The 23,745-nt window shown below is 42.2% G+C and overlaps 4 protein-coding genes and 1 non-coding gene across 6 annotated transcripts; 2 read left to right on the forward strand and 3 right to left on the reverse strand.

Annotated features, from left to right (window-relative positions):
* Positions 1-489: 489 nt before the first annotated feature.
* Positions 490-1,989, reverse strand: prkrip1 (PRKR interacting protein 1). The gene has a single exon (XM_030405487.1). It carries the CDS (start codon positions 1,935-1,937, stop codon positions 1,371-1,373), a length of 567 nt encoding a protein of 188 aa, XP_030261347.1. The 5' UTR covers positions 1,938-1,989; the 3' UTR covers positions 490-1,370.
* Positions 556-833, reverse strand: LOC115574704 (small Cajal body-specific RNA 13). Its single transcript, XR_003982559.1, has one exon.
* A 196-nt stretch (positions 1,990-2,185) lies between the features above and the next one.
* On the forward strand, positions 2,186-6,091 carry glrx5 (glutaredoxin 5 homolog (S. cerevisiae)). The gene is made up of 2 exons (XM_030405488.1): positions 2,186-2,664; positions 4,219-6,091. Exons 1-2 carry the CDS (start codon positions 2,367-2,369, stop codon positions 4,389-4,391), a joined length of 471 nt encoding a protein of 156 aa, XP_030261348.1. The 5' UTR covers positions 2,186-2,366; the 3' UTR covers positions 4,392-6,091.
* A 2,665-nt stretch (positions 6,092-8,756) lies between these two features.
* Positions 8,757-15,516, reverse strand: ints9 (integrator complex subunit 9). The gene is made up of 17 exons (XM_030405789.1): positions 15,281-15,516; positions 14,415-14,542; positions 14,248-14,308; positions 14,052-14,114; positions 13,768-13,907; positions 13,409-13,495; positions 13,123-13,243; positions 12,860-12,994; positions 12,331-12,442; positions 12,023-12,203; positions 11,810-11,870; positions 11,357-11,528; positions 11,114-11,238; positions 10,235-10,402; positions 9,847-9,945; positions 9,607-9,744; positions 8,757-9,167 (listed from the first exon to the last, which is right to left on the reverse strand). The coding sequence occupies exons 1-17, from the start codon at positions 15,287-15,289 to the stop codon at positions 8,991-8,993; spliced, it is 1,977 nt and encodes a 658-aa protein (XP_030261649.1). The 5' UTR covers positions 15,290-15,516; the 3' UTR covers positions 8,757-8,990.
* Positions 15,517-15,714: 198 nt separating this feature from the next.
* pla2g7 (phospholipase A2, group VII (platelet-activating factor acetylhydrolase, plasma)) lies at positions 15,715-22,925 on the forward strand. Of its 2 annotated transcripts, none has more exons than XM_030405790.1 (11): positions 15,715-16,186; positions 16,767-16,894; positions 17,017-17,167; positions 17,539-17,632; positions 17,729-17,797; positions 19,580-19,751; positions 20,073-20,186; positions 21,235-21,326; positions 21,558-21,728; positions 21,829-21,977; positions 22,071-22,925. In XM_030405790.1, exons 1-11 carry the CDS (start codon positions 16,123-16,125, stop codon positions 22,169-22,171), a joined length of 1,305 nt encoding a protein of 434 aa, XP_030261650.1. In that variant the 5' UTR covers positions 15,715-16,122; the 3' UTR covers positions 22,172-22,925. The 2 variants fall into 2 exon arrangements, with proteins under 2 accessions (XP_030261650.1, XP_030261651.1); XM_030405791.1 differs by having other exon boundaries at positions 15,722-16,020.
* The last annotated feature ends 820 nt before the right edge of the window (positions 22,926-23,745 follow it).

Raw genomic sequence — 23,745 nt, forward strand, 5'->3', positions numbered from 1 at the left:
TTAAAAACCGCTTACAGTATCTCTAACCTTTTCTTTATTTTGAAAAATGTATGACATGTAATTGACTCACTTTACAAAATGTAACATTTATTAAAGAACACGCAGGGCAAAGTTTTTTAATCACTTGTGAATATCTGTGGGGAGCTAAACCCTCATCTTGAATCTCAATATGGGGCGATGAAGCCGTGAAGACAGTCCGCGCTTTATGCAGCGACCCACATTTTATGAAGAGTTCTGCTCATCAGACCTCAGCAGGCAACCTCCATGAATCTTTAATGAGTGAATTCTTCCATCAGTGAACAGAAAAGTGTATAACACGTGTCATTTATAAATTATATCAGCACCAGCTGCGGGAGGCAGACATTAAACAATCATAAAATTAAATTAGCACAAGAACCAAGACTGACAGACTCAATAACTGAAGCCGAGGTCTCGTTTGTTCTTGAGGGAACCTTATCACAATTACAAAAAAAGATAAAAGAGTGAAAGTCATTTTAAAAAAGTTCATTTATTACAAAAATTGATCCAAGTAGGTGAAACATTATGTGCCTTATTGTTTGTGACAGCTGAAAGTGTCTGACAGGAAGAGCTTCACCTGTTTCAAACAATATCAGGCTGTCAAAGGTTTTTACTCTGCCTGCCTCAAGAAAGGTGATGGCTACAGAGCGAGGCCATCACCGCCGTGGGAGGCAGGAATCTGTCCAAGGAACATCGCACGTGACACTCCTGAGCCTCCAGAAGTCACGCCTTTTCATTCTTTGAGTTGCTTTCTGCCACCTTGTTGTGCTCGCATGCAACAGTCCTTGCAGGGAGCAGCTTCACAAGGCTGCAAAGGCTGATGGAAACACACACACACACACACACACACACACACACGCGCTCTCAATGAATGAACACGAAAATCACAATCTAAATGTGAACAAACCGCATTAACACCTGACTGTCCGTGTATGTTCTCGCTTTTATTAAAACATTTAAAAGATTACATGAAATAGAGAACGTTCCCAGGAATTTTATCAAGTGAAAATTCTGAAAATCTTAAAGGATTGAGGAAAGCACAATGAAAACACTGGACGGCCTCAACATGTCTTCTTTCCATCTGGGACACTGACCACCAATATCTGCGTACACCCAAAGCTGGTTTCCTGCCTATTAAACTAAGATGACTGTGTTATTCTGATATTTTAAAAAAGGAATAGAGGACGTTTGTCTTTGTGTGGGGCCAAGTGTTTTACCCAGAGGTTGTTCTGTGATTCTGGTGTCCATGTCCCCAAAGGCCCCATGATCTGACCCCCATTTTGTCCCCAGCAGTAAGAAGCCAGCACTCAGCCCTGGCAGTGTGTCCGTCGCCCTGCAGGAGACAGAGGGCGTCATTTCCTCCCCATGATGAAGCTCGGAGCCTCGGCGTCATCATCAGCCTCTCTCTCCTCGTCGTCGTCCTCTTTTTCATCGCTGCTGTCGGAGCTCGTGTCGTCTTCTTTATCCTTTTTGGCCTCCATCTTTGCCTTCTTCGCCTGCTGCTTCTTCTGCTTCAACTTTTCCCGCTTCTTCCTGCGTTTTGCCGTCCTCTCCTCGGCGTCCTGTCTGTTTTGCTCCACCTTGTCCAGATATGTCAGGTCCTCGTTTTGTTTGTCTGCGATCTTGTCGAGAAAGTCCTGCCTCTGGTACTCTCTGCGGCGGAGGTGCCGGTAAACGTGGAACTCGCCGCTGCCTGCTCCGGCGCTGGACCCCATCACATCTCGGACGAACTCCGGCGGAGCCCGCGGGTTCCATTCTTTGGGCCGGTCCGGGATGGGAGCGGGTTTATCCGGGTTCCGCATCAACCTCTCCAGCTTCAGACGTTGTTCCTCCGCCGGAGTTTTGGCGATTATTAGAGGCTGAGCCTCTTTTCCTCCAGGTTTCCCCGGCTTGTTATTCTTTTGCGTGTGCGCCGCCATCTTTCAAACGGTCGTCGTCTTTTTCCCCTGGACCTATTTCCGCTTTGTTCAAGTTGACCCGGAAGTTGTTAACGGCTTCTTGAAGCTGGAAAGATTTTTTAGTTTTAGTTTTTCACAATTTCTATAATAGTTTATAATTTTAATACGTATAACTGCAATATAAGTAAATAGTCATATGTTTTAATTCGTCTGTTTGATTACAAGTCCTTGTGTAACTAATGTAATTGATGTTTGTCGTCGACCAATAGCAAACCAGACTAGAATGTGTGCGCGCGCAGCTGTCCAATCGCAGTCTAGATCCCGCCCCCTTCCCGGCAGCGTAGCGTGTGTTATCGGACTAGTTTGACTCCGGGTCGTAAAGGAGCAGGCTTGTTCACTTCTACGACACTTCTCTTTTCCTTCATATCAAGTTAAAGCTTACCAAAGACCATGAACACTCTAATTAGATCGACTGCGAGCTGTTTACGGTCGGGGGTGGCGGTGTATCTGCCGAGACAAGCCGACGGACGCGTGTGCTCGGCCTCGGCCCGGCTCCTGTGCGCGGCGGCGGGCGTCCATAAAGACCTTGGTGAGATGGTGAAGAAGGACAAGGTGGTGGTGTTCATGAAGGGGACGCCGGCTCAGCCCATGTGTGGCTTCAGTAACGCCGTGGTTCAGATCTTGCGGATGCACGGCGTGGACGATTATGCTGCGTACAACGTGTTGGAGGACCAGGACCTCAGACAGGGTCAGTAAGCCGAGATAAAACCTGCTCATGACAACAACAAGTGGGCACCTCTCAATCTAACTTTGTAAACTTCTTCATGACTGACAGCGGCAGTTAGGACACTGCTAGCTTGTAGCATTCGTTAGCTTCGCTCAGCTGACACACTTTGTGTTATTGGCACATTCAGACTCGTATATCAGCCGTTCTTTAACGGCCGGGTCCAGTTCTCAGAGGAGAGTTTATCAGCTCCCAGCAGCAGGACCGGAGGGTGTGGTCCAACGTTCCCCCATCAGCCTGTCTGTCACACAGCTAACACCAACATTGTTTTCAATAAAGGCGTTAAGGAAGAAGGAAACGGTCTGTGGTGCTGTTACGTCAGCTCTGACCTTTTTACGGGGATTTTCTTAATTGAGATTTATGTTGCAACAGCAGTGAAATAATGCCAAGTCATCATGACACACGTCATGCTGAGGAGGGACAGACCGACTCAGTTTAATTCACCCAGGATCCAATTTAGTTTGGGACCAGGTGTAGTGTTGTCAAAGAACAGCAATCCAGATATTTTACCTTAGTTGGATTAATTACAACGATGCTGCATTGATTTAGTGTCTGCAGAGTGAGAAGAGCAGGAAAAACACCACATTCCTTCTTGTAGTTTCACACAACAGTAAGTGAACTGAGCGCTAACAGGAGGAAGAGCTCTCAAAATGTCACACAGGAGAGGCTGATGAAGATTTTGTTATTGTTTTAACACACTGACCGAGTCTGTATTACTGGTTTGACCAAGTTCCACTGCACCCAGTTCATTTTAAGTTTCTATTTGATTCATTTCATGTTGTATATTTTTCTTTTTACATTTGTATCCTATTTACATTTGACGTACCTAACATTTCTTACTTTTATGTAAGTAACAATGTATTTGTAGTTGACTGTTTTGCACTCTTGCACAGTTCATATTAAAACAGTTAACTTGTTCACTGTAAATTTATTGTCTGCAGGTTTATTTTGTTACTTTCCAGCTCACCAGTGAATCAACCCCAAATCAAATTCTGCTTAGGGCCCCATAAAGCCTCGGGGCTGGCGATATGAATCAATGTTTTCACTTTGCATTAATGCTAATGGATGATCTAGTCAACGTATCGATCCTGATCTATATATTATTACACCCCTTGTATCAAGGTTGTGTTATTGTGACAGCCTCACTCTGCACACCTTTGTCCAGGTCAGTCTACTACACAGCCTCTTAAAAGGACTGTCTGTCCACTAATACTTTATTTATTGGTTATATCAATTAAAACTTGTACGTGATACTGCGAATATAAAGCAACCATATTTTACCATGTACATGTTTTTACTCTGGTGATGTCTTTACTGATTGGTTGTTGTTCTGGAGTACCAATCTGAGATCACTTGATGATTAAATTACAGTTGGTGCTGTTGTGGTTTCTTTGAATTTGCCATCAGTTGTATGTGACTTCTAACTGGCTTTAACCTGAAATTACTTGAACTTAATTGATAAAGTATTGGCATTAGTTTAAATCTGATTCTGACACCGACGCTATCTGTCTTCAACAGGAGTCAAGGAGTTCTCCAACTGGCCCACGATCCCTCAGGTGTACTTCAACGGCGAGTTCGTTGGAGGCTGTGACATCCTGCTCCAGATGCATCAGAACGGAGATCTGGTGGACGAATTAAAGAAGCTAGGCATCAGCTCTGCACTGCTGGACGCTGAGAAAGAGTCCAAGTAGAGGAACACGATAAACTTCACAACAGCTGACGAGACAGAGGACACATTTATCAGGTTGAACCCCCACTCAGACGATCACAGGCAACTCAACTCTCCAGGCAGACTTTTTGCAAAATTGATTCGCCCTTCCGGCTGGCCGACAAGGCTGATGAAAGTGACAGGTGTAGGCAGTTTTGGTGGCAGCACTGTATCCTGAGCCACGGATATTTATGTCTCATATCTTAAGCAGCTTGAAGAGCGACACAGAGCTTCTGCTGCACTGCTAATACTCCATTCAGGTCCTCAGAGTTTGCAAAATCACGTGCCTAACAAGTGAGGGCTTTAATGAAGGAAAAACAGTTCCACCTAACCCTCCACCCACATTTCTCATCCTCTCTTTAAAGCTGCAATGACGATATTTGTCCATGCAGGGGCAGCGCAAACCAGTTGCAAAAACAACACTGACCTATATGCCTTGGCGATATGACAAACTCATCAGCAGCTTAGCCTCAATAAGAGTTGTTTCTGGACACATGAGACTTCTTCCAGCTCTCTCTCGGTCTCCAGCAGCTCACCTGCTAGTCGCAGACTTTGTCTGTCTGGTCCAGGTATCACACACACACACACACACACTCAGACAACAGCTGCCTCCTGTAGCAAAAAACAACTGAACCAAAACAGTGAAGTGTGTTCGTCAGTACGAGCAACGTCTGTCCCATCACACACGTCATCATTTGATCCACTGATCATTACTTTAATATCTCTAAAAGTTTGCTCTTCACCCTCTAGTTTCTACGCTTTGAGTACTTTTCTATAATCTTGATCCTTATAAACATACAGGAAAAATACAATATTATTACCAGCATGGTTGTTGGAATCACAAGCTTTTTCTGATAAATACAGTAATGAACATCGAGTCACAGCACAGTTGAACTTCTACTGCCAGAGGGAGACTGTCAAGTTCCCTTCCTATGTTTAAAATAAAAAAAGCCCTGCTACCTCTACTGCCCACCTTTTTCTCCAAATTACAGCCTGTTGACCACATGAGCCTCAAGGTGCACTGACGCTAATTAAGATCTTTATTTTGCTGCCTGGTCACACATGGAGAACATGACATCATCAAGCTTCTAGTTGTGCTGCCTGTTACTACAGTATACAAGACGGAAGAACAAAGAGGGGAACACACTGATGGTTTAATGAAATGTTTTAGTCTAATGTCTGGCCCATTACATGTCTCATGTCGATGTGACACACATGCACTGTCAATACTTCTTTGATCGGCCCCTCTTTGTTCTACCAGAAACCACGTTTCACTCTGTATGTGTCCTCTCTGTTTTAATGTGTACACCCGCTGAAACGCAACAAACATACCTGGATACCTTTTTTTTCCCTGAAGATGACCGCTGTACAGCACATCTGGGCCGACAGAGGCAGTTCTATTTAAAACCATGTTGTGTTGGTCCAAACGTGCGATATTTAATGTGTCACTGAGGGAAGTGTTTTGTTTTTGGAGGGGTGGGGGAGTGTGTCTGTGTGAACTGTTCTCACTGAGCCCTCTGACGTTTATCAATCCCACATGTTCTTCCTGCTGCACACAGTTGTATTATCAAAGCAATGGTCACGTAGTACACTGTAAGATATTGTACATTGAAAGCATATTATTAAATGTATTTTAGCTGCACGTAAACCCTGCACCCATTAAATATTTTGTGTGAGACACAACAAGCGACTCAGCTTCTTTTCTGACACCCGTTAAAAGCAGAGATATGTTGGTATTGGCGTATGTATGATCTGATATGAGACTATATAAAACACAGTGTTGGGAAGATTACTTTGGAAATGTAGTTGGTTACAATTACAAGTTACCCTGTTGAAAATGTAATAGTAGTGTAACTATTTCAATTACTTTCTCAAAGTAATGTAACTAATTACATTTGATTACATTATGATTACTTTTCTTAATTTTGAATGAAATCTCTCAACTGCTAACCATTTTCACATTTTAAGACCTATAGTGTGATAAACCTTTCAGTTCAAAGGTTTCACCATATATTATGAGTCTGACCTTAGGCCTGTACTGCGAAGGAGGCTCACTTCCTCACTAAATGGAGCGACAACAGGCTGATTTCAGCCAAGAGGAGCAGGTTGTTTTAATGGAGAGAGTATGAGTGATACAAAAAAGCCTGATCACAGCCTGAAGCAACAGTGTTGCTGCAAATATGACAAGAGGAGGCTGATTTTAATTTCTGACAGCTCTACATTGAGCTGCTTTTAAATATGAAGCTTTAGAGCAACAACAACTGTTGTTTTAAACTGTGTTTTATATTGTTTTCAAATATTTCACTGATCACAATAATAAAATGCCAGTGTGTGTTTTATTGAAAGCGAGGCTGGTGTGCGTATGAAAATAGGTTACAGTGGGTTTTTTAGGTGCTGTAGCTACAAGCAAATCACATGTTGTCTCTGTACAAAGACCTTTTTAAATGTGAGAAAACAGTAGACTACTCAAGATTTGCGTTTGGGCAACACATAACAGGCGATACAATTAATTTATTCATGGCCACATTAAGTTAAATGATCTGTCCTGCTGCGAGCGCACAACTTCTTTCAGTGGTGACTGACTGTATATAAAAGTAAATAGGCTATAGCCTAATAAATGACCTCCTGACATGAGTCGGCTCATCAGCTGAGCAGCGTATCCCCTCAGCTGAACATCTGTAGGCGGAGACGCTCAGAGAGAAAGTAACCAGCAGCGGATCAGCGCGATCTCTCCCTCCGTACAAATGCTCTGTTCTGATCCAGCTCCACTGGACTTTCAAAGTAAAGGTGACGCCAGTTGTAAATGAGTTAAATAGTGAAACAGCGGCGCTTTTATAGCCGATTTTATGATTAAACTCTGAACAGAACCTGGTCGGGATCAGGTTATGAGCTAAGCATAAGTTACCATGGTGATGTAGTCGGGTTAAAAGAGAGCCACCTTTGTAATACAGGGAAGCCTGGCTTCTGTCTGTATGAAGTGTTTTTTGTATTTCCAGCCCAGGAACATCTTGTGTGCCGCTGACACTGTTGCTGCCGCCGTACAGTTTGTAGGTTGAGTCGAATGGCACATGACCAGAGAGAGCCAATCACAAGCGTCAGTTTTGGCGGGAGGATGTTGATATGAAAAAAACTAAAAACAAACATGAATCCAGGGGGGCGAAAAACTATTTGATAAATCCGAGCTTTTGCGGCGATTTTTCAAATGTAACTTAAGTTGTAATCATTGAAATTTCCAAAAGCAACTGTAATTTAATTACATATTTTCTCCCAGTAATGTAACGGATTACAATTACGTAAATTTTGTAATTAAATTACGTAACGTCGTTACATGTAATTCGTTACTCCCCAACACTGATAAAACAATATTTTTTCAGGTATTATGATGTAGAGAAAGATGATTTAGTGATAACTAATACAGTCAGTGTATACAATGTATACATTGTGTTGTGTATACAATGTTGTTTAAGTGCATTAGTGTAATTTTAGACAACGTTTTGTTAAATATCCTGCCTGCTACATCTTTTACACAAGTGTTTCATTAAATTTAAGGTATAACTACCAAAAATTTCTTTATTTTTGGTCGATATAACCAAGTTTAAATCCTGAAAACTTCTCTTAACTATTACTATATTAATTATTTTGCTTTGTCTTGTCCACAAACCAAACACATTCAGTTAACTGTCAGAGAAAAGAAACAGAACACATTTATAAAGTTTAAATCATTCCCCTTAAAAATTATTAAAGTAGTTGCCTAATAATTCTAATAGTTGACAACTGATTTTTGCGTTGTTGCAGCTCTTTACAACTTTTCCAAGCTATCGATCATAAAACCTCTGCAGACGTGTGGTTGGATGGATGCAGCAGACATGATGAGCTGATGGCAGGAAAAGCAGTTTCAGGAATCTCATCAACAAGCCAATATGAACGTTGGACCAGGATCCTGAAACTGACGTCATGCACCTGTGCTTCTCTTACTGTGTCAGATACAGATAAACATTTTTGTACCAATATCATGACATCTGGACACCTGCGACATCTTTAGCAAATAAGTTGATCAAAAACTGACATTTGATTCCATTTGTTATGTCTGGATTGCTAAAAGCCAGTTAAGACCCTTTAAAAAAAAAAAAAAAAAAAAAAAAAATTAGATTACGCAAAAATCAAAAGACTCAGCAGAATTGACCCAGACGACGTTACAGTTTAACGGCTTTGACATTTTTTGTTGAATTTCTTTTCTCACTTCCTCGTTTGGAAAACCCAACTCATGACTGATGATCTTTGTTTTTTTTCTTGTACATTTTACTGTATTAGTTTCCTTATTAAAGAGGTTGCAGTGATGAGATCATCCTTAACATGTTTGAAAAAACTTTTAATACAAAATACTTTCTTTTTTTTTACAAAATATAACTGGTCTTTACAGTATAACGACTGTAAAAGTTGCAGTGTTAAATACATGGAGACAGTCCAGTTCACAGCTCTGTGTCACGTCCTCCCCCTCCACCATCATCTCAGTTGCTATCCGCAGTCCAGTAAAGCAGAATACTGTTAGAAAAACAATAAGGAGGCGTGGAGAGGATTCAGGTCAGAGCTTCTGCAGGAAGCGGAGCACCAGGTCTCTCAGTGTGGTGCGCAGCGGCTCGTTGTTGTCACAGACGATGTGCGTCCCGTCCTCCTCCAGCTGAATCAGCGTGTCCTCGGCCTGCAGGTGGAGGATGTGTCCGTCTGCCGTCTCCTCCACCTTCACCTCTGTGATGCCGTGCTGCAGGAGGAGGAGAGAAACGCACAGTCAAGGTCGTACAGGTGTGTTTCTCTGCATGTCATTCAGGTGTGGATGCAGAAAGAGGGGGATTCTCTTTATTTAGGGCACAGGTAAAATGTCCTGGTCTCTGTTGGAACTAGTTCAACTCTGTGTGTTATTGCTTCTTATTACAATGTTTGCCCATGCTTTAAATTCAATCTAAAATGTCGTACTTTAGATTTATTATTTTAAATCCCCGGTCTCCGCTATAAAAAAAAAAAAAACCTACTAATCCCAATAACATTATGCGTGAGGAGACTGTAACATCAGATACGATGAGATTCAAGGGTGCCATCATCTCCTCTGGGAATACTAAAGCCACAGTTAAACGAGGGCGCGGTGTCAAGTACAGAAATTAATTTAAACTGCTGGCTGTTATAAAAACACACAGATGTCTCACCTTCTGCAGAGTGGCCAGGAAAGCATCCAGCGGCACCGCTCCACTCAGCAGGGGTTTGGGGGCCAGCACTACTGGAGGCTCCTCCATCACCCGCTTCCTCTTCTTGCTGGGGGGCACTGGAGGGGGTTTGGGAACCGACTGGCAACACAGGAGAGGAAAAACCATCGATGTCTGGCAAAGTTATGCCAATCGTGTCCAAATATACAAAGCTGCAAATACACGTGACAGACACACACTCACCTGCAGCGTGTGTTTGTTGTCTTTGGAGTGCAGCACTGCCGACACTGTTGCAAGGGAGACGCCGGGTTTAATCTCGGAGGGCACCAGGGAGTTGGCCAGCTAGGAACACAAGAATGTGGCTCTTAGACATGAAAATTAGCCACCTGGTTTCTGAGGAGTTGGACTATCACCATAATGCATTCCTCTCCGTAACTGTGACAGCTTTTTCTACACCATATGCCACTGTCGTCTACCCACACACCAGAGAGTTTAAAGTCTGCGCTCACCATCTGTTACCTCAGGGACAGAGTTTATCTTTCACTCAGCACTGTCAGCGGAGTCTGTCAGGTTGCTTTTAACCCGACAAGTTGAAGAATATATATTCATAGCCACATGAGCTGGAGCTCACCTCAGGCAGTATGTAGACGCGCTCGTAGCAGCGTCTGAAGGGCAAGTTGAGTACAGAGCAGCGTCTGTAGGGCATGGGAGGAGGCTGCAGCTCCAGCATCAGATCCGAGCGGTGGGACTGGGTCAGGGGAGGCTGGGTGTACTGCTCTGGACACACCACATGGAGGGGCTGCAGGAGGGGGGAGACGAGAGACAGGGGTCAACTCCCGGTGGGTGAAACAGTCCTTTGAGAAGCTTTTAGCTACACCATGTTGTGGGCGGAGCCTGTCGTTTATTGAAGATACAGCAGGTATGACTGAAGGAGGGTTTAAACTAAAGTGTGTGGCTGATGCAGCTCGTGAAACTGTACAGTCCCATGACCTCTGCTGTCACTTGATTTGTGGTTGCCTTTAATAGCGAATGTCAGTGTTTTGGAAATGGAACTGAAAGCCTGCATCACATCAGGAGAGAGATGGTGGACATCATGCTACTTAACAGTACAGCCAAACCATCAGTTTGCGGTCCCTGTAGCACTCTAGGATTTGTTGTGTATTCCCTGCAACTTTGCCCGACATGCTGATCTAACGCAGTTCTGTTTTTCTGTATGTGCCTTCGCCTTTTAGCTTGTCAAATTGTTTCCATCCTCTGGTTTTTACCCACAGGATTCCTCCTGACTCAGTGTTTATTGGCTTATTGCAAAATTCTCCACATGGGAACAAAAAACCTGTGAGGCAGCAGTTTCTGCACTCGACAAACTGATGGAGTTCCAGTATTTATCTTGCTCTATTTGCCAATAAAAACCAGCACAGTCCCACTTTAAACCACATTACGGTTATAAAAATCAGGTCAGGTAGGTGTAATCCCTTATTTCTCGTATATAGTGCTAACAGTAAGACCGTACCTGGACTTCCTTGAGCAGCTTTGACACCTGGTGGAAATTGAGCCGTGTGTCAATGGGACAGTAAACACACTTCATCGCCAGCGGCTGGTAGGGAGCCAGAGCATCCAGGTAAGAAAAGTCTGGCTCTGGTGGCGATAAAGAAAAGTCATGGAGACTTTTAGAAACATCACTTTAGCTGGAAAACATCTTTTGCATTCCTGGCCAGAGTGTAAAATAAGAAGCTCGTAATACAGCTGAAGTTACCGGTGAAGATGATGGTGTTGAGACTGGACTTGCCCCACAGCTCCATGAAGTGAACCACATCACCAAAGCGCAGAGACGGGTGACCAGTGAATACCACACATGGCTGACGGAACTCACTGCTGAAGTCTCCGTGAATACTGGGGTAGTGCTTCAGCTTGTTGGTCTGGATCAGCTGAAACAACAACACAGGAAGAGAAATGTCAACAAAACTGTTTCTATCTTCGGAGCAGAGACCCGTGGGAGAGACTGGAGCTCAAGGAAATTCTCAGACCAAGAAAAGAAACCAGATGAACGGTACACATGTGCAGAATACAACTAAATTATTCATTGCAGCCCTAACTTCATTACAGAAACCCTCTCCAAGCTTTTTACAGACTTACAAGGTCACTTCAGCCCTCAGCAGATAAATAACTTCTGTATCGACTTTCTCTGAGACACAGCAGCAGAACTCACCTCTGCATGAGGGAATGGAGGCTCTGGAAGATACACCTTTGATTGCTTGTTATGGCAAAGCCTACAACCAGAAAAATTAATTAAAATCACAAATCTAATCAGAATATCCCAACATCATGCTGAGGAAAAACATCACTGTTACAAATATTTCAGTTTTATAATTTCCTGCTATTTCATTGCTGCTTTTGTTCTTGTAAAACAGGCGCTCCTCACCACTCGGCGAAGATCTGAGAGAACTCCAGCGAGCTGTTGGCGACAGGTGAGATGAAGTAGAAGGGCGTGGTCCCCAGGTTGGCGCTCTCTATGAACTGGTACAGACACTCCAGCAGATCATATATCACCCCAGAGGAGTAGCATGGCACCAGCACGTTGCCTCCGGCTCGGATCGTCATGGCTAAAGGCACGGGTTCAATAAACAACCGAGATTAAAACACTCAGAATTAACAAAGACTCCAGAGACAGAACAGAAGTATGACAAATATTTCAACATTATGAAACTTAATGTTGTCCAGTAAACCTACCGAGGTTGCTGCAGAATTCTCCCAGCATGCCGTCTGGGTTGGCGGTTGGCATCTGGGTGAGGCCTGTCAGAATCAGAACATCACTGTTCTTCAGGGAGCTTTGGTCCATCGGCTGAGAGAAGAAGAAGAACAACAACAGATTATATAAAGCTTTTTCTTCAGGGCTTGTCCTGATCTTCTATAGCAAGGAGGCTGGACAAACCTTAACAACACTGCAATACCTTCTCAATTACTCAAAAGTTAAAGAAAAAGATCAATTTGTTCACTGTACGTTATATTTTGGAAAGAACAAGAGTTTGTTTTTCCTATTTTCTACAATCATAACTGACAAAAACTGATAGATGAAAACAGAAATACAATAAGAGGGTTTGATAAAGTTTCAGTTCGGAGAGCCATTAAGGATCTGACTTGTTCATGTCAAAGCATTTTACATTCATAATGTTAAGTGAAACACAAATATCAAACTCTTGATCACTGCACGGTTTTCTCGGGCCAGTGTGTAATTTACGCATTAGGACTGTTGACCCACCTGTGGATGTGTGGTGAGGAGGGATGAACCTGACACATAGGACACTTTCTCATAATGAGACTGGATGATCCAGTTGGAGCTGCCCAGTGAGTAACCAGAGCTTAAGGGGGAGACCTGCACAGCTCCAAACAACTCCTGGAGGAAGAAAAAAGTGGACAAGTACATTTATTTTCTTACTTTGTACAGGCAGAATAATTCCTCCTGTCCTCATGGTACACTGGTGTATGACTATGCAGACAGTGTAGGAGGAAAGAGGCTCTTACCACTTTCTGTGAGTATCCCACAAGCTGAACTTTGCTTAGGGCAGAGTTGACCTCCTGCATGCTGTAGCACCGCTTCCACGTCCACACCTCTACTGCATCCTTCAGTGGCCCAGGGAGCATCCTGACATAATACAATCAGGGTTTCATTCATATCATACTATGTTAGTATTATGTTGTGTAAGTATGTATTATGTATGTAAGCAAGAATGAAAAACATGACATTCAACTTCAAAAAGATTGTACGAGATGTCAACAATCACCTACAGTCACTGTTCAGTTTATCTACCTTTGTATTTCTTTATTCTTCCAGCAGGTGGCAGACTGGGCTTTGGGAACTCTCTCCATGAAGTTCACCAATTCCTCCATCAACAGTCTGAGGAAAATAACAGCAAAACATCTCAGCACTTCTCACATATCTCAAACCAACGTCTTCAGATTCAAAATACAGCATCAGCTGTATTTATTGTTCTGAGATGACATATTATTATTCAAACACGACAAAGCAAGGTTGTTTTTCGACCTCTATTTCTTCTTACGTAACCATGATAAAAATGACACATGCAGTGTTAAAATTACTGCATATTTTTTTTACTAAATTATAATAAAAACAATATGGTGAATTTTTCATCCTTTGAATCTTCCTACCTGCCAATCTGCAGGGTGGGCTCTGTAGCATACACTGTCCCAGTGAAGCCTGTGTGTTCAGTGATGTAGGGCAGGGCCATCATACAGTGGTAGTTAGAGATCAGGATGACATCAATGGTAGACAGATCCAGCAGCTCTTTCTGTGACCAAAATTAAAGTGAAATATAGTTTATTCAGATCAAAATTGTATTGTTCTCCAAGTAGAGCAAAGTCACTTGTTTGAAGCATGTGATTGGTTGTGTCTTAATTAAATCCACTGTTTGTGTTGGGGCTGCGTGGTTTACCTCAGGGAGACAGAACTCTGGCTGCGAGTCCACAAACACACGTCCTGCACATTCCTTCAGCTCCTGAAAAGATAGAAACTGACAGTTTTATTTTCCTTTTGTAGCTTTATGTCACAGATAAACCGTAATACAGTTGCACTTTAATGACATAGACAGAAAACCAGACTTGACCTGTAACACAAATTGTGTGCTGTACCTTTTCCAAGTTTAACGTTCCATCCTTAGAGACCCAACCAGGTAACTTAGAGAGTCTTGGGCTGAAACAGCACAGAAATAGAAACATGCATCATGATTCAGAACAATGAGAACTCTACCACTAATGAAATGATGGACTGAAAGAAGTCACTAATGTCAGTGACTCACCTGTGCACCAGAGGAAGGGGCAGGAAGTTGAGGACCGAGGTGGTGTCCAGCCCACAGTCCAACATGATAGTGGTGGATTTGAATTTGAGGACATTGCAAGGCAATGTTGGATGGCCAGACAGACAGTACTGAAAGACACGAAGGAGTCACCAGAGACAAACGTAGAAATAAAACAACAACTGTGACAACAACAGAATACATGACAGATGCAGCAGAAGCAGATAAATCATCATGTATTTTATCTTATTTATTTTGTGTCTCTTTTCTGTCTTCTCCTTATTCCCTTTATGTGATTTTGCCTTTTTTTAAAAATCATTTTTACTCCTTTTACTGTAATAACTTTTCTTGTTTTAACTCACTTCAGACTAGACTTCCTTGTGTTTGTCTTTACTTTTGAGTGCTTATTCAATAGTATACTGTCTTCCTGACTTTCCTGCTTTACTTGATTGTCAAAGCAATTTGTAAACTCTCTTTTTGAAAGGTGCTCTATTAATTAAGTTTATTAATAATTTTATATCATGACATTATATTCAGTCCAGGCAAGAGATGCTGTCAGTCTATAGGTGTGTATAAAGGCACGCACAGTCTCACTATAAGAATAGAGTGATTAATTTATGATATCAACCAATTAACTCAGCGTTGTATAAACTTTATGGACGTTATATATCAAATAGTTTGCACAAGTTAGCAGTTAGCTGACTAGGTAACGTTAGCAACAGGGGTCCAGACAGGAGCAGACACATATTAGCTGCTAAGCTAACAGAGAAGCTATAGCTACACGTTCCCTGGACGTTAATATAATGCGTTATTATAGTCAGCTGGAGAAGACTTGGTTATATTACTAATGCTAACAGTCTGTTACTCACCAATTTCATTTTCAACAATAGTTAACGAGTGATGCGCTAGCTGTAGTTAGCCGGCTTTGCTAACGCTGCATCCTGCAACAGTGTTTGTGGGGACTCCGGTGGTTGTGGCTACGTCACTTCCTGTCCACAGCGCCCCCTGCTGACGCGGAGTGTTTCTTAAGTGCCGGTTAAAAAGTTAACAGGCGCGTCGAACGAGCCGAACACTGAGCAGAAAAACATGTATCAGAGTGTCAGCGACTGTCCCGAGAAACACACAGCGCCTCACACAACGTCCATTAAATACAAATCAGAGCAAAGATAGTCGCTGTCAACAAATGCACGTGCACACAGGAAGCTCGGATTCGCTGAACCGAACAAGAGCCGTAGATATTTGAGTTCACGCAATTTCATCAGGGGGCTTTTGTGTAATTATTATCATGAATGTTATTATTGTGGTAATAAAAGCTCAACATTACGTATTATTGTAACTGTTTAATGACATTGTGTTTAGTTTAATTCAGTTTTAGGAGAGCGGGGTGACTGCTACAGGACCGTAAGGCAACCGTCCCCATCCACCACTCTGGTTTAGCCGCCTCCCATGCTAGCAGCGGCTAACTAACTCCAACAGAACTAACGACCTGTCAAACCACTCCCGAGTGACTCATGCCGGGAGATTAATCTCGACAAAGTTAAATAAGTAACGCGGTAATGTTGCGAAACTGATGTAGTGACGTTGGCACACGGCTCCGTCTGTATCTCCGGTAGGCCTCGTTTTCTTCATATAAAGTTATTTGGGTGTTTTTGTGGCTAACGGCTAACCAGAGGATACCGAGGTTAGCTCGCCTTTCCAACAGCTGAGGTCGATGTTTTCTCATGGAGGATTTGTACAATTGTTAGTCAAAAGGATTTACGAGTGGGCAAGGACAGGTAGGGGCTGAGACACCGCGGTTACCACCGACATGGTTGATATAGACACACACATACGTCTTCTACAGCTAAAGGTTAATGTGAGGACAAAACACCTGGAAAGTTTAGTGATGGTGGCTTAATGGAAAAGTGAAGCTTGGCTCGGACCCAGGTGACGTCTGGGGAAGTTAGCCAACGGTCACATATCGTAATAACTGCTCGAGCTGAGTCAATGTCGCCCTCTGCTCTATGAAACATCTGCTACTCTGTTCTTAAACACTCAAAACAGGAGTCAAAGACAAGTATAGGTCTTATTTACATTTACATTACATCAATTCTTACATATTTAATAGGTAGAATATTCATATTGTAAAGGAAAACAATGCATTTGGCTTTTTTTTATACTGCTCAACAAAACTTTCCATGTCTGTATTCATAACTTGGTCACATTAAGTTGTGCACACAAAGTCTGAGTGTCTATTTTTTTGTGTCTAGTCATGTTGTCTGTGTCATGACTGTCAACCACGTTAGTCACCCGTCACTGCTTCCTGTTTATGCTGACTTGAGTGCTTCATCCAGTAAGTGTCCTTGTGTTGAACAGACCAGAGGAGGTACACGCTCGGTTTCTTAACCATGGGGAACGCCTGCAGTAATCACCTTGGGATCCCTCCCGCCAAGGGCCCCTATGCTGTGGGGTGCACTGACTTCATGATGGACCACACTGCACAGGTACCAGCAGAACAGAGGATATGAGCACGTTGTCTGTGTGTAAAATACAGTATATGTCTTGTATGTTAGGACAACAAGGAAAAAGACAGAGGTGCTGACTTGTGTGAGCTTCTTGTTCACAGGGAAGCTTCTTCCGGCTGTACTATCCCTGCCAAGAGACTGAGAAGGCAGAAAAACCAGACTGGGTCCCGTGCAAGGAGTATTTTAACGGTCTGGCAGACTTCATGAAAATCAACAGGACTCTTAGTGAAAAGATTTTCAACTACCTCTTTGGTAATTTAACTTAAATCAGTCAAACAGTATGCAAACACTTCACAACTCTTTTAAACACGTGTATGTCCACTGTGTCTCTTTTCAGGAAGCAAGTGTTGTTTTTGCATGTTTATGATACTGCTCAAAATATGAATTTTTCACTAAAATGTTGCGCCACATAGTGTAGTATAAGTTGTGTTATTGTTGCATATAAATGCGTACTTTCGCTTCATTACCTAGCAAGAATAATCTATTAAAAGCAGAAATCATGTCCTTTATTATTAGTATCATTATAAATGATCTTCCTCTGCTAAGTTTCAACTCTGCAGGTTAATGCTGTCCTTGCCTTTTTTAAAAAAAAAGCTTGTGCTTGTATCATTTGTTTATTTCAGGGTCCTTTAAGATCCCAGCCTACTTGGATGCTCCGTTTAAATCAAATGGAAAATGTCCTGTAGTTATCTTCTCTCATGGCCTCGGAGCCTTTAGGTAGGTGCACACTCTATCTGAGCGCTGCTAAACCATTTACTCATTCTTATCTGTCACTATACATGGGCTCATTTATTTATTCTTGGTGTTTTCTAGGACTTTGTATTCAGCTATATGTGCAGAATTGGCCTCTCGGGGATTCATTGTGGCGTCTGTGGAACACAGGTATGTGTGCAAGATTTTATTTATTTACTAAATATACTTACAGCTGATATCGTCATGATGATGTCGGGATTTATTTCATCAACTCACACCACATAAATAAAGGTAGTACGGGCTTCAGAGAGATGTTTGAAAAGTGCTGAAATTTTAGATACAGTGTTTGGAATTGAAACTTCACAGCTTTTAAATGAGAAGATGTTTTATATTGGCTCAGGTTGTATTCAACGCCAAGTCTACTTAGAGACAGGTGACACATTCAAACACGAAACTTTCCCTTTCCCTTTTGTTTGTCACCCTTAGAAGGTTATCGTGAAATATATTGGTTTTAATTTGAGGAAGTGAAATAATCATTTGAGTGTATGTATGTATGTGTACTATTATGTGATCAGCCACAAGTTGCTGAAAATGCTTGAAAAGTGCTTGAATTTGACTGTAGACAATGTGAAGGGACTCTGATAATAGATGTATTATCAGTCAGTAATTCAAACAGGCCACATGTTGGAAGTTTTAATGTATGGATTCTTTAGGTATTTGAACTATATTCAGACAGTTGGACTGACGATACGCACGCTGGAAATGTGAAACTCAGGCCGCGTGTCAGTCGGAGGAAATTCTAGTTGAACGTGAGTCAAGCAAACAAAACCACCAGGCAGTCTCTTCTGCAGGCGGCTGTCTGTTTATCTGTGGAGTAGGAGTGGAAAGGGTGTGCAGACAATAGTACGAACCAGGTCATCACATTTCTTTTCAGTATAGAGACCATAGGGGGACCATATGGAGATGAACATAATGGCCACAGTTAGTCCGTCACTCATGTGGACTAAAGTGGTATTTCACTCAGTTTTAGCGGCTGGTTAACGGCTGAAGCCACAGAAAAAAAGCCTGAGCGTGTGCTGTGACGTTGTTTCACATGCCTGCACTGGCGGTCAGAGGTCAGTCCCTCCGCTCACACTGCTTTTGTCACACTGCCAAATTAGTTTGCTAAGCCTTTGAGCATAAACAAACCAACGCAGTCAGAGAAAAGAATCTATCATTGATCTGCAACCTAGAAACTTTCCGTATTTCTTAATCATGTGAAAGAAGACGTATAGTAAGCTACATTATAGTTATATTCATCTTTTAGTTTAATTTAAACTTTGATTCAGTTTTGTTTAAAGAGACAGTGAAACCCAAAATCAAAATACACACGTTTCGTCTTACCTGTAGGGCTTTTTATCCATCCAGATAGTTTTTGTGTGAGCGGCTGAGTTTTGGAGATGTTGGCCGTAGAGTCTGCCTTCACTTGGCTTGTGGTGCCTAAAGAAAGAATAAAAAGGAATACAGTGGAAAAACTCGTCAGCAACATCTCTTTTTAGAGAATCATGACTCAGTTATTTAAGATAATCCACAGACTTTGTTGTGAGCAGTTTCATTTCATTTTCTTTCTAATGAAAACCACCTGCAGACTGTATTACTGCTCAGGAGGAAGCCTGATGAAACCTCCTGATGGACGAGAGGCTCGTGTCCACGTGGGATGTAAACATAAGTGCTGTCGTCCTCAGATGAGCTGTGACGTTAGCCATCTTAATATGCTCAGTCAGCTAGCCACGAGCACTACAGGAGGACAAATATGTTGTTTTTTTATGAGGTGAACTTAACTTCCAAACACATCCAAAGTTGACTAAAGAAAGTTTGGAGCGAAAATTTGGAGAGTAAAAAAGTTTTAAGGAAAAATGTTAAAAAGATCTAAATATTGAAGATTTTTCCTGTGACCGTTTTCATAATTATGTATACATCTTTTCTATGCAGAGACCAGTCAGCCTCAGCTACATATTATTTTCGGGAGAAGACGGAGTCAGAGATGGCGAATGATAACGTGCCTAAAACATCGGCCTCGGCCCAAGACAGCATGATCAGAGAGTGGATTTACTACAGAGTGTTGCAGCACGGGGAGAGTGAGTTCCCCCTCCGCAATAAACAGGTAGGAGGTCTTTACGTGCGTGACTTGCTTCTCACTGTTACAAGGCAAATTTTCCACTTGTCTGCGTGTTTGGAAGTCTTCCAGCAGCTGGATTGCACAACATCTGAACTTTACACACAATAACCAAAGTGTTGCGTGACCTTATCGAATCAAACCACATCCTCGCTCCTTCAACCTCCTCTTTGATATTTTATGTGATACATGTAACAGTCGATCTTTTCCTCTGTTATCAGGTTTGGTTTTATGTGAAGCTGTAGCAGCATTTGCTGTATGCTTTTTCATTTTCTTCTAACCTGTGTGAATGTTTGGTTTCACCCCCAGGTGAAGCAGAGAGCAGATGAATGCATTCTGGCTTTGGACAGACTCACTCAGATCAACTCAGGGAGACCAGTGCAAAATGTTCTGCAGACAAAGTTTGACTGCACGACGTTGGAGGTGACCTTTTCATGGACTTTGTTGTTTTTCTTTGATCAGTTTTATAGAATTTGTGGGTTTCTTTTGAAATGAAACAAAGCAGCAGCACACAAGCTTTAACAAAACAATGAAAAAGAAAAAGAAATGTCAACATTACAGGAAGTCTGTGCCCCACAGATACCGCTGGTAATACAAGCTGGAACATGAAATACATGTGTCACAAGAGTCAGCATGTTTAAGTTCTTTCATTTAGATATTGTTGCACAAGCAAAGAAGAAACAACTCGTAAATGAATCGAAGTCGTCTCATAGGGGTGGGTGGACCGCTTTTTAAGGCAAATAACAAAAATGTTCTTTAGGAATCTCCTCAGTGAAATACCAAAGTATTGAAGCCAACATACAGGAATCCTGTACGTTTTACAGTTTGACAAAAAGGTTATTATAGCCAACCATTTTCATGTCTCAGGTTTGAGGTAGAATATTTTTGCAGTTTTATTAATATAATTTATTTAGATAAGTTTCAGTGGGCTGACTGTATTAGCTGGATGTCTGAACATAACATGTTATACTTAACAGGTATGACTAAGATATTATTTCACTGTATGTGCCTGGGCATTCCCTGCCTCGGCAAAAGACTCTACTATCCGGGGGTTGTGGGTGCTGATGAAGCATCTTAATCCTAATTTAATCAAGGTAACGGTGCTTTTCATGTGGTCACATGTTGCTGTTATTGACGGGGGAATGACAGACAATATGTTACAACAAGCCCAAATCCAGTTTTTACATATCCAGATTGATTATAGGGGGTGTGGACAGCAAAATCCCAAATGAAAACACAAACAGCATTTTTGAAGTGGTTTGAACCAACACAGTCTGTGGAGTCGCACTGAAATACACTGACTCAACAGACAACAACTCCCATGATCCCACGCTGCTTCACATCCTCATCAAGTTACATCTCTTGTTTTCATTGTTTTGACTGAAAGACGCCGAGCAGCAGAAATGTCACACCGTGCATTAAACAGTTTTCTCTTCTTTAACGTCTCTTCCTCTTGTCTCCTGGCTAACAGAACTCCATGGATCTGTGTCGGATAGCAGCCATGGGACATTCCTTCGGGGGAGCAACTGTGGTTGAAGCTCTGTGCAAAGAGGTTAAATTCAAGTACGTAAGGATTTATAATGTACATCCATCAAACAGCGTGTCTGCTTGTTGAGTAGAAGCAGGGATATGATACAAGAACAAGTACCGTGTGTTATTTTTTATCATAAATTAAAAGTGAGGACTTGCAATCTAACAGAAACACATCAAGCATGAAAGCTCAGCAAGATTTTAAGCAGCTATACCAAGTAACGTGTATTTTGTAATAACATCACCTGAAATCTCTTCAATCAGGTGTGGTGTGGCGTTGGACGCCTGGATGTTCCCTTTAGACGACGAGATCTTTGCACGGGTGAAGCAGCCGATCTTCTTCATCAACTCAGAGAAGTTCCAGTGGGCGGGGAACATCAGCCGCATGAAGAAGCTGGACTCTGCCAGCATACAGAGGAAAATGATCACCATCAGGTACAGGCAGCGCTGACGTTAGGTGAAAATGAAGTCGGCGTAGTTTTGTGGGTTGTGTACAAATCTGTGTTGTTTTCTTTGAACTGCGGTCCTTCATCAGAGGGACAGTCCACCAGAGTTTCCCAGACTTCACCTTCCTGACGGGCAACTGGATCGGGAAGCTGATGAAGCTGAAGGGAGAGATCGACCCTGAGATCGCCATAGACCTCTCCAACAAAGCAACACTAGCCTTTCTGCAGCGTCACCTCGGTGAGAAGCTTTCACCATCCCTGCCAGTCATTTCTTTGACTTTCTTAATATTCTGTGTACCGAGTGATCATAAATCTTGTTTGGATTTTGCAGGTCTGGAGGCGAACTTTAACCAATGGGACCCTCTGATTGATGGACAAGATGAAAACCTCATTCCAGGAACTAATGTTACCGTGCTTCAGTCGGCCATCTGAACTGCCTCATGCTGCAGAAACTTCCCTGTGACTGTCTGGCCGTCAGCTGCATGGTTCCACCTGATGCACGGGACTCGGTGGAACGGTCCCAAAATGTGAAGCCAGGGCCAGCTGGCCCTTCAGGATATCATTTTGGTGTATTAATAGATCGAAGATAATCTCTACCTCACCAGCAGGAAGGATTTGTTTTTCTCGACAGCGAAAGCGCTCTCAGTGGACCAGCGTTTGTTTCATGAGGCCTGAATGTTGCGTACGAGCAGTTGAACACTTCCTCTTTTCACTGTTAGTGAAATCTTCACTATTATCAGCAATTTCTTCAAGACGCTCTTTTAATCATTTTCCTCTTTGAGTGTATATAAAGCCAGCTGAGATGATAATGTTATTTCACAAATACTGTACGTATCTTTGGATATATATGAGCTTTCCAGCAGACGTGAGCTCCACTATGATTGCAGTGTTATTATGCGATGAGGCCTGTAATGAGAATCATATCCAACCGACTGGTTCTGCATTGAAGACCCCTGATTTTAGTTAATTATTAGCTGAGATAGTGAACTAAATGTATCCATCCTGATTGAACAGAGTACATAAGCAAATCAGTGTCTTTAAAAGAATACAAACACTAAAATGTTCTAACATGCCATAACTCACAGCTCTGTTCCTCCAGGGTCAGTATCATGTTACAGCCTTCCACTTTTATACACATCTGCCATTTATACACAACAGAAATCCAATAAATCGGGTTTGTATACAAGTTCAGTGTGTCCCAATTTCTTCAGCTGACTTCCGGTGACCTCCAGGTTCTGTTTTCCAAGTCATAAACCCCTTAAAAGGAACAGTTCACCCAAAATTCTACTCTACTACTTACCTTCGTAAGCGTTAGCGTGCAAGTTTAAGTTACATCTTTTCAAATCAATTTGGGATCTCGGGGGTTAAAGAGACTAGATAAAGCTGTCTGAGCTGTGTGGATTTGCTTTATTTTTTGAAATATCTTAAAACAAGTCTGCATCTTCTGTGGTTACTTAGCAGAGCGCTGAGACGCTGTTTTGTTGTAAAGATCCAAAAATATTTATGGAATTCTCCAGTCTTCCTATTTGCATGAGGTTGAGTAGATAATGACTCATGAACTGATCCTTTAATGCTGGGAGCTTAGAAACGGATTATAAAGGCTAAAAGTGAAGCTCCTGGACATACCTGTGTAAACTTCAGAGGTAGACTGCCATCAGCCATTTGACATTATGCTGAAAAGTAGTATTGAGCTTTTTGTGGATCCAGGGATGCATTATGGGTAATGAAGGCACTCGATTTTGAAAAGAGAGAATATGTGGAATATATGGGTGATATCTGGTTCTGCTGTATCGACTGTGTATTTGTTCACAATGAGTACACAAGTGTTACAGGAGTACAGTGGTAGTTAGACCAGTGGACTGCTTTTCAAAACCTGGCACCTATTTATTACCCACAATGCAACTGGAGGCAATTAAAAGATCACATGCAGCTTTTTCTGCAGTCACAAAAGGCTTTATTATGTTTTATCCATATGCAGTAGTACTCCCCAAGACCTTTAATAAGTG

The sequence above is a fragment of the Sparus aurata genome, chromosome 22 (assembly GCF_900880675.1).
Source record: "Sparus aurata chromosome 22, fSpaAur1.1, whole genome shotgun sequence".
Classification (NCBI taxonomy): Eukaryota; Metazoa; Chordata; class Actinopteri; order Spariformes; family Sparidae; genus Sparus; species Sparus aurata.

Excerpts from the sequence above, each read along its gene's own strand:
- prkrip1 (XM_030405487.1), bottom strand. The coding sequence starts at position 1,937 with ATGGCGGCGCACACGCAAAAGAATAACAAGCCGGGGAAACCTGGAGGA.
- glrx5 (XM_030405488.1), top strand. The coding sequence starts at position 2,367 with ATGAACACTCTAATTAGATCGACTGCGAGCTGTTTACGGTCGGGGGTG. Across the intron at positions 2,665-4,218 it reads GGACCAGGACCTCAGACAGG|GAGTCAAGGAGTTCTCCAAC; the intron begins GTCAGTAAGCCG and ends TGTCTTCAACAG.
- ints9 (XM_030405789.1), bottom strand. Across the intron at positions 13,244-13,408 it reads AAGAATAAAGAAATACAAAG|GATGCTCCCTGGGCCACTGA; the intron begins GTAGATAAACTG and ends GTATTATGTCAG. Across the intron at positions 12,443-12,859 it reads TCCTCACCACACATCCACAG|CCGATGGACCAAAGCTCCCT; the intron begins GTGGGTCAACAG and ends TTCTTCTCTCAG.
- pla2g7 (XM_030405790.1), top strand. The coding sequence starts at position 16,123 with ATGTTTTCTCATGGAGGATTTGTACAATTGTTAGTCAAAAGGATTTAC. Across the intron at positions 17,633-17,728 it reads CATGGCCTCGGAGCCTTTAG|GACTTTGTATTCAGCTATAT; the intron begins GTAGGTGCACAC and ends GGTGTTTTCTAG. Across the intron at positions 21,729-21,828 it reads AGGAAAATGATCACCATCAG|AGGGACAGTCCACCAGAGTT; the intron begins GTACAGGCAGCG and ends GTCCTTCATCAG.